This window comes from Pipistrellus hanaki, assembly GCF_964339955.1.
Source record: "Pipistrellus hanaki genome assembly, chromosome: 8".
Lineage (NCBI taxonomy): Eukaryota > Metazoa > Chordata > Mammalia > Chiroptera > Vespertilionidae > Pipistrellus > Pipistrellus hanaki.
In genome coordinates, this window is record NC_140510.1 from 57532002 (window position 1) to 57541795 (window position 9794).

General features: G+C 50.3%; 1 protein-coding gene across 1 annotated transcript; it reads left to right on the forward strand.

Moving 5' to 3' along the window:
* The first annotated feature begins 449 nt into the window (after positions 1-449).
* On the forward strand, positions 450-2857 carry ARL4C (ARF like GTPase 4C). The gene has a single exon (XM_084891621.1). It carries the CDS (start codon positions 1040-1042, stop codon positions 1616-1618), a length of 579 nt encoding a protein of 192 aa, XP_084747747.1. The 5' UTR covers positions 450-1039; the 3' UTR covers positions 1619-2857.
* Positions 2858-9794: the final 6937 nt, after the last annotated feature.

Consider the following 9794-nt stretch of genomic DNA (forward strand, 5'->3'; position numbering starts at 1 on the left):
GGCTCTAATTCCCCAGGGGGCACTCTCACCCCACCCCGGGCGCTTCCCACTCCCTGGGCATACGCTGCCCTCGGCGGCGGCAGCGCCTGCAGAGAGGGAACCCAGAACCGGCTCTCCGAAGCAGGCGGTGCCGCCCGCCCCCCTCCGGCTGTGGCCCCGTGGGGCAGTCTCCGGCCGGGTGGGGGGACGGGGGGGGGGCGGGTGTTTGGGGTGAGGAGAGGAGGCGGGCAGGGAGTTCCGGGAGCCCGGAGCTATTTTTATAAGATGCGTCAGCCGGCCTGGAAGAACAGACAGCTCCGGGCCCATTGTCTGGGCGCGGCAGGGGAGGGGGATCACCAAGGGGGCGATTCCCAACGCTCCAAAGGGCGCGAAAACGCCCGGGGGGCGGAGAAGCCCGCACCCCACCTCGGGCCGCGGCGGGGGCGGGGCCGGCGGGGGCGGGGCCACGAGGGGCGGAGCCGGGCGCCTCCCGCCGCTGCAGGCTGGTGGCGGCGGCGGTAGCGGCGGCGCGGGGACTGCGGGGACAGAGGCAGCAGCGACGCCTGGGGAAGCCCGCGCCCCCGCCTGCGCCTCCGAGGCGCGCCCCGAGAGCGGGAGTGGGAGCCGGAGCGGGAGCGGCCCGCAGCGCCGCCCAGGGCAGAGGCGATTGCCGGAGCCCGGAGAGCCAGCCGCGGAGAAGAGCCGGGCAGCGAGCGAGCGTGCGGGTGCGGCCCGAGGAAGACCCAGAGCGAGCCGGGGCCGGAGGAAGGAGGGCTTCGGGAGCGAGCAGCCCGCGCCGCAGCCCCAGAGGCGGCTTTGCAGGAGACAAAAGCCCTCCGGAGGGAGTGACGCGATGCTGGGCCGGCGCGGGCTGGGGGGCCTCGGCGTGTGAGCGCGCCGAGCCGTGCGCCCCGGAGGCCGGGCAGGTCGCCGCGCAGGGCGGCGGCGGGCGGAGGAGCTCAGGTGCCTCCGGCCTCGGCGGGCCCTTCACCGCTCGGGGGCGGGCGGCGCCCTCCCGCCGCCGCCGCAGCCGCAGTGGCCGGCGCCGCAGCGAGGAGCCATGGGCAACATCTCCTCCAACATCTCGGCCTTCCAGTCCCTGCACATCGTCATGCTGGGCTTGGACTCTGCCGGCAAGACCACGGTGCTCTACCGGCTCAAGTTCAACGAGTTCGTGAACACGGTGCCCACCATCGGCTTCAACACGGAGAAGATCAAGCTGAGCAACGGCACCGCCAAGGGCATCAGCTGCCACTTCTGGGACGTGGGCGGCCAGGAGAAGCTGCGGCCGCTGTGGAAGTCCTACAGCCGCTGCACGGACGGCATCATCTACGTGGTGGACTCGGTGGACGTGGACCGGCTGGAGGAGGCCAAGACGGAGCTGCACAAGGTGACCAAGTTCGCCGAGAACCAGGGCACCCCACTGCTGGTCATCGCCAACAAGCAGGACCTGCCCAAGTCGCTGCCGGTGGCCGAGATCGAGAAGCAGCTGGCGCTGCACGAGCTCATCCCGGCCACCACCTACCACGTCCAGCCGGCGTGCGCCATCATCGGCGAGGGCCTCACCGAGGGCATGGACAAGCTCTATGAGATGATCCTGAAACGCAGGAAGTCCCTCAAGCAGAAGAAGAAGCGGTAATGTGCCCGGCGGCGCTCGGGAGCGAGGAGAGGGGGTGGGGGGGAGTGAGCCAGTGAGTCAGGCGGGAATGAATGGATGGATGTGCGAGAACCCGCGTCCGCGAACAAAGACAGCGAACCAAAGCGATGCTTCCAATTTTTAACATGGAATCTCTGCACCCGGATGCAGGATTACTGACTTCACCTGGGTGTGCAGGCCGACTTGCCAGCCTGCCCTCCACCTGCTCCCCCCCAGCTCAGGGGACCTTTTGTCTGGATGCCAGAGCTCCCTGATGGGGTGGGTGGGAGGCCGCCCTGGGGAGTGGACGTGCCTGAGCCGCCTGCCGCCCTCCTGGCCCATGTGGAAGGCTCAGATATCAGAAACAAAAGCGATTTCTTCCTACCCCGGCAGGGCCAGAAGTTCAGGCTGCCCCGCCCTCACCTGTGAGTTACCTGAGGTTTGCAACTCCCAGAACCCTGGGTGTCCCCAGGTGGGGGGCATGTTGGCAGTGGGAGAGGCTGGGGGAACCACCGCTCCTTGCATCCCCGGGCGCGGTGGAAGCCGGATAATTTTGTGTCACAGGGCAGGACCCTGTTGAAATTTCATTTGCCCTGCTCTGGGCCCAGACGAGATGGTGGTTTGGGCTATCAGAGGACTGCCTGGAACAATACCCAGCCCCAGGGCATGGGGTGCTGCACCAACCTTGGCTGAGGGAATGGCCCCAAGATGCCCCTCTCCTGGTGATTTGTGGTAGCTACGGAACCAGTTTTGCTGAGAACCGCTTTTCAGCCTGGAATTCAGACACCATCCAGATGGTTTGGACCTGTCCATGTGTAGGTCATTATCACACAAAGAGACCAATAAAAAATAAATAAATAAATAAAAACTGTCGGAGGTGGTGGCAAATGATGCATTTACTGTTTGCAGGTTAGCGAAAGGTGTCTAAAGGGTAAGTAGGGCTCTGGATGTAAATGCTGGATGGATGTGTGTGTGGACACAGGGACCTCCCTCTGTACTGTGTCATTGACATAAATGTCTAGACTCATATGTGTGGAATCTTAAGTTCCCTTAGCCTACTGGTTGGTTTGTGTGAGCACACCAGCTGCAGATGTGTGCTGAATTGCAAGATGGTTTTTTACAAGGGATGTCTCATGCTAACCGCCCGATGATGGGTTTTGGTTTTCAGACATGTTAAAAAAAAACAAAAACAAAAAAACTTATACAAATGAATGCTCACCTTAGAAATATTCACCGTGGGGGGGCGGGGGGAAACAAACAAAAAAAAAGCACTTTGCCCTTTTAAATCCTTTTACGCTGCAAGTGGCGAGATGTTCAAATTTCTAATTGGGTTCGTTGAGGTCTACCTTGTTGAGGTATTTTATTTAAAATGTGTCATTAGAGTATTTCATGTCATGCACCACAAAATAAAACCCCACCTTGTTGTAAAAGCTGACCTTGTTGCATGGATTTAAAAGCGAAGGCAAAGTACCAGGATGAGGCCCTTCCTAATTCATCCTTGTGGGAACTGGCCTGCGTAGCAAATGCAAACCACAGTGGGTGCTTGAGATAAAAAGCAAGCGTGTGACGTTATGGTCACCTGTGCCCCGGCACTTGACAGTGTAGTTGAAAGAGGCTTTGGAAGATAAAGTAAAAGAAGAAGAAGTATTTTTAATAATGTAATTTAAATAAATTTTTTATAATCAGGACTGAGTCTTGGTTTGCAAAAGCTGTCATTTTACCCTGAGACACAGTATCAGAAGGGAAACTTAAGCTTACTGTTGGATGTTTATTTCCTCTTTGAATCATGTTCACAGGTAGAATTTTGTGTTTCCCCTCGCCCCCTACAGTCATAAATTAATTTACGAAGGAAGCCTACTAAAATGGGGCTTGGTCGTGCCTGAACACGTGAGTTAGTCAGATGATAAAGTCGTGCCTGTTGTCCATTGCACTCAGAAAGTTCATTTACGAACCAGAGACAGAATTCCTGGCTTCCTGTTTGAAACCCAGTTCTTAGATGAGATATTTTGAAAGAAGGAACCTAGCAACCCGTCTTCTTTTCTCCTTTGTCAGTGTGTTTGGTACCCCTCCAATGGTGGTCTTTTGTAGAAACTCAGTAGAGAAAATATAGTTAAGCGGTGTTGAAAAGCCTGCAAGGTTTCAGTTTACATATCAACAGCATATCCACTGATTTCTAAATGGGCTGGTCCCATCATTGAAGACTCTGTATAGAATTCTTAAAAAAAAAAAAAAAAAAATCCATCTTCTTTATTTTCTTCACATGCAACTATTTCTTAAGCACTTTGACATTTTGGTAGTTCCACACTATTGAGAGAATAATATATTTATTTTGTGACATTGCAGATGCCAAATACTGTAACCTTCTCGTGCTCACCATTCTTAGGCTCAAGATCACTGTTCAAATCCTGCCATGCTTTACAAAGGATGCAAAATGATTTTTGTTTTCTTGCACTATCAACACTTAAAAGGGTGCAGTCAGCTGTTAGTAATTGTGTAGTAAAGTAAAACCCTGTGGTGTCTCAACTAATAGTTAAAAGAGTCTCAGTTGATTTCTATAGTGTTTGACCTAATAATAGCCCATCTCATCTCCTAACAAACATCATGTCATCTTGGAGGCGTCCGCCCAGAGGTCCCCTCTGACCTAGCGGTCAGGGATCTAGGGCGCCTCCTGCCCTGGGGAGGATGCCTGGATATCACATGGAGGAAGTGGGCCTCCCCTCAGCAACTTGTGAAGTGTTTTCTCACAGAAACAGGGAGGCCAGCTTTGTTTCAGAACAATTCTCTTCCCCCATTCTCTGTCATGGTGTTGGGACTGTGTCTCCTGGCTGTTTTCATTTCTACTGCTACAGTTCTGTCTTGATCCATCCTTCCTCTTCTGTCCCCGCTCCCTTTTATATGCCTATATGATGCTGTGAACAGAAATAAATTATTTATACAAGCAAATGTTTGGGCAAGTTGTCTGTGGATGGTTTCTGCTGTCTATTTTCTAGGCCTCCTTTGCTGATGGGAGGGACGGGTCTGAAGGTGGTTCTGGGGCTGAATCCATGGTCTCTGCTTGTTTGGTATGAGTGTCTGTTCTACCCTTACAGGTGCCTGTCCGCCTTCTGGTGCCTGTCCGCGGTCCTCACAAATCCTTTAGGAAAATGGCCTCAGTGCCTAGCCCATCCCCAGCCTCCCAGTTATTGTAAAGGTCCTGATGGTTAATTATTTCAAAAATATCTGATTATGTAAAATTGGGAATACCAATGGGTTAACAACACTGTTAGTCATTCTGATGCTGCCTCCCTGTAGATAACCGGGGTGACTTCCACTCTTGAACCCTCAGAAGGACTTGAGTCCTCTTAAATAGCAGGTGCACTAAGACCAGCATGCTCTCTCCATGCCCTTGGGAAAGGACCACTTTCTAAAGAGAGAGAGAGACACTGGGTGAGAAGCAATAGGACCTCTGAAGGTTCAATGTGTAGCTCGTAAAGGAGGGCGTCAAGCCACAAAACTAAGTAATGGTTGTGTATTCACTCTGAAGCCAAAAAGATCTAATCTCAAATTCTGACTCATGCTTTTGCTGAAGTTTTGAGCCTCAGTTTCCCCTTCTGTAAAGTGGGATTGTGATGATTGTGGGAGGATGGGACAATAATGAATGGGATGTGATTATCAAGTACCTGGCACAGAGCAGGTACTTGATAAGCAGTTATTGACTGCTCGCTATATGTAGATTGTATGATGCCCAGACTACAGGCCTTTAAGTGAGGTCACTGCAGTCTTCCTTTATTCATAATTGTTTGGTGTCCTCATCCTGCTAAACCCTGAGCTGCTGACTCCAGGTCCAGGTCCAGGCCAGAGTGGAGTCAAACCAGCTGCTCTAGAATCTGATCTTCCTGGGCGAGTCTCATCTGTAGCTATGGGCAGCCGAATTAGATATTCAACTGAAGCCTGAAGACTAGTGAATCCCTCAGTCGCCTGACAGTCCATCTCTCTAGCGCCTAGAGTTCAGACTGTGAGCCTCTCCGTGGTAAGAGTAGGTCTTTGATAACTGGTACCAAGCATAACACTGAGCATATAGCATGTGCTCAGTAAATTCTTCAATGACTTAATTCATGTCAACTTGTTTTGGTTGTAAACTTGAATGGAAATAGACATTCTATAGATGATTATTTGCCATTCAATGTTTTGATTAAGAGGAAAATACAAAATCCTATTAGTTTTTTGAGATCCCTGTTGTGTGATGAGCCATTGCAATGGCTCTGTAGGATGTGGACATGTGCACACATTAGTAAAACATTGGGGAGCTTAGTGATTTCCCTTACAATATGAACAAGGCTTGACTACATCATTCACATCTATCACTCTAGAAGCAAATGCTTAAGAGCATCGAAAGGGGACAGATTTGTAAGAACTGAAACCTGAAAAATGCTTGAAAAGCCATTTATAAAAACCACCACAACTACTTAGGAGTAAAAATACTAGAACTCAACAGAAGCAAAAACTGAAACCCTTGTTTTTTGGTCAATGTAACCTTGGTTTAACAAATCAGTCCTTGAGGGGCCAGGTGACACTTGGTATTAGATGATACTGCTCATTTTGTTTTCAAGGTGAATAACCCCAAATGGCCCATCACTCTGACCTCTAATAATCGAGGAGACTAACTGTAGTCGTAAGCGTTTTCCCCAATCTGAACTTCCCCTCTGAGCTTTTAGCTCTTCCTCATGTGTAAGGTTATGTGCGTTCACATTGTCTCCAGAGCTTGTGCTCTTGAACAATCCTGTTACCAACATCATAGACTGTCTGATGTCACAATCATGTGGCACCACGGAAGGACAAATGATGTGCCCAAAGCAGAAGATAACAGGCCTGGCATGATGAAGAGTGAGGAGAGAACTTGGCCCAGACCTTGACCCTCCCTGATGTCATGGCTCTCGCCTGTCACTTTACCTCTCCCTTTCCTTTTCTGCATCCACATGCGTGCCTGATGCCCACAATTTGGCATTTGCCCGCCAGAAACCAAATTCTCCATCTCAGAAGCTCTGAAGGTATCTCTGTTCTGAAATAGATGCTTCATCCATGTTCACTTAAAACAGCTTCTCCTTCTGGCACCCCCTGGCTCAGCTGACACCTGTTTCACATAGAACTGGCCCAGATGCTGGAGCACTTCACGCATGTGTTTTGCACGACCTCTGATGGGGAGCGGGCTGCTTTAGTTTCTGAGAGGAAATTGCACAGAGGGTTTCTGAGAGGGTGACATCTGTGTCTCCACCCAGACGAGAAGTGAGAAAGGAAGAGCTCTGTGGTTTCACTCCTAAGTCTGCAGAGCATGAGCTGGCTTTCTTGGAAGGGAAGGACCTGAGGGGCCACTCTAGGCCTTACCTCCTGCTAATGGCTGTCATGGTGACTGTGTTCTCAGAACGTGACAGCCCTGCATGAAAGAAACAGCCAAAGCAATATCCAAAGTTAAAGCATGGGATCAAGAGGACAAGCATCTCTTTGCGTGTATTAATTAAAATTAATATAGTCACCCTGGCCGGTGTGGCTCAGTGGTTGGGCACTGTCCCGTGCATCAAAAGGTTGCACTTCCATTTCCGGTCACAGCACATGTCTGGGTTTTTGGCTCTACCCATGGTAGGAGCATGCAGGAGGCAGCTGATCAATGTTTTGCTCTCACATGGATGTTTCTCTTTCTCTCCCTTTCCTTTCTTGTCTCTCTAAAAATCAATTTTATAAAATTTTAAATTAGCATGTAGTCATGTTAAATACAGTTCTACAGATTTCTACTCTTACTTAGTCCTGGGAAATTATGATAAGAGCCATTGCTAACCTTTAGTGAACACTTAATGTGGGTTAGGCACCACACTAAGTGCTTTATCTGCTCGATCTCCTTTTCCTTCCTTGAGATCAATTCATTCATCAAGTAAATTAATCAATGGATGCTTGTGCCCTGGCAGATGAGGAAATAGAGGTGAGAAGATTAGATCACCTCCTCTGGGGTCAGTCACTGTAAGGGTGGAGTCCAGGTGAAGCCTGGTGAAGCCAGAGGCCCCGCTCAGAGTGCCTCCAGCCTGCTGCTCACTGAGAGGGAGGCTCTGTAGCGGAAGGAAGGTAGGACCCAGAACCCAGGCAGATGGGAAGGAAACTGTCACTAGTGGGCAGCACCACCCTCCTGACAGGAGCCGCCATTCTTCAGCTCCTCCCTCCTGAGAACTCACTCACGGACAGGCCTGTCCCCAAGCGCTGCGTCTCGCCTCATCCATTTTCTCCTCCTGCCCTGACCCCTTGCGGAGTTGTCTGTTTCCTAGTCCTTTGGGCAGGTAGGATCAGCAGGAAGGCCAAAACAGCTGGCCCTACGTCCTCCTTGGGGAACACATTCCAGTGTCTAGCTCAATCCCTTTGCACCAGCTTCTGTCCTTAAAGCATTTTGTTTCCGATTTTCTTTTTAAGAAATAATATGCTTGGGCAATGCCCCTCTGGTACAGGGCACTAATACACCCCAGTAGGTAGCACTGGGGCGGGGGAATGTACCTGCCTTGGGGTGCAATGTTGACTGACCATCTAACCTTGCTTAACCTAGATGCCCCATATATGCAGAGAGACTGACAGTCCCTGCCTCGCCTGTCCTCCCGGTAATCCCAAAGATGAGAAAGAACTGTGCAACCAGCCAGGCAGTTCTGGACCCTCATAGAGGCTGCCTGTCCTGCGTGGACCATGCCCTTTCTCCCTGTGATGCTGGCTCACTTGCAGGCATGCTCCACTTCTCCAGTTACTTACAAGTCCCACTCTGCTGCTCCCTCTCCATCTTCACTTGTAAGAACACTTTCAACTCACAAGGAGTGAACCAAGGAAGACATAGCAAAGGCAAACAGAGTCTGAGGAGGACATAAATCCTTGGTGGGTGTTTCCATGAGGCGACTGTTGGGAAAAATAAGCCTCCTTATTTCTGCCATTTGTAGAAAGAATTCTCATTCTTCTAATGGTGAACACGTGATTGCACTTTACAAGTCAAAGGTATGTCCATCCTGCCTACACCTTCAACAGACAGGTAAATAGGTAGATAGATAATCACACTTATAATTGCTGACCACTTATGGAGTGTCAAGCACTGAACTAAACACATCAGCCAGATATCCTATTTAAACGTTGTAATGAACATTATGGGACAGGGACTATTTTTTTTTTATCATTACTTTCACTTCACAGATGCAAAAACAAGCTTGAAGATGCTGGGTGTCTTGTCAGGGTCACAGAGCCATCACCAAATACAGTGAAGATTTGAGCCTGAACAGTCTGACCCTGCACAGCCCTGCAGAGCCCAGAGCCAGAGCCTGGCACGTGGTGGGTGGTCTGGATTGCAAGCTCTGCAAACCAATGCCTCTCAAATCTAACATGCACACCACTTACCTGGGGGCCTATACATCACAGGGCCTGATTTGGTGGGGCTGCAGAGTCCTGAGGGCCTGCTTTTCTTGTAAGACATTGGCTTTGCACCACACTGGGGCCCCAGAAAGCCTTGGCCTGAGCAACATTACTCTGGTCCCTCCAAGACAGTGATTCTCAAAGCAGGGGGGGGGGGGGGGGGGGGGGAAGAGACACGTGTCATGGGTGGGGGCGCCCAGGTCAGCCTGGAAAATATGCAAGTAAGAATCCCCAGGAAGACGCTGGCCATGGTACTGACACATGCTACAATGTAGATGAACCTTGTAAATATTGTGCTAAGTGAAAGAAGCCAGACACAAAAGGCCATGGATCATATGGTTCTGTCCCTGTGGGAAAACCAGAATAAGTAAATCCATAAAGACAGAAAGTAGAATAGTGGTTGGCAGGGGGTGGGGGCATGGGAGTGACTGCCAATGGATATGGGGTTAGTCTTGGATGGTGAAATGCTTTGGAATTAGATAACTGTAATGGTTACACAACACTGAATACTAGTATACTAAAACCACAGAACTGTCCACTTTAAAACCAATAAGAAGCATATCTCAGTTTATAAAGTTGCAAAACAAAAACCCCAAATTAATAGCTTATCTAATAGGTAGTTGTAGCCATTTTCAAAGATACTTATTAACACACTATCCAGCTGATAAAATGATAAATTAGAGTTTACCTTTTGTACCATCAGAGCACTCTTCTTGTACTGCTAGACTTGCACAATACAGGAAAACGGCATCCTAAGCATATTAACTGAGTTATTAAT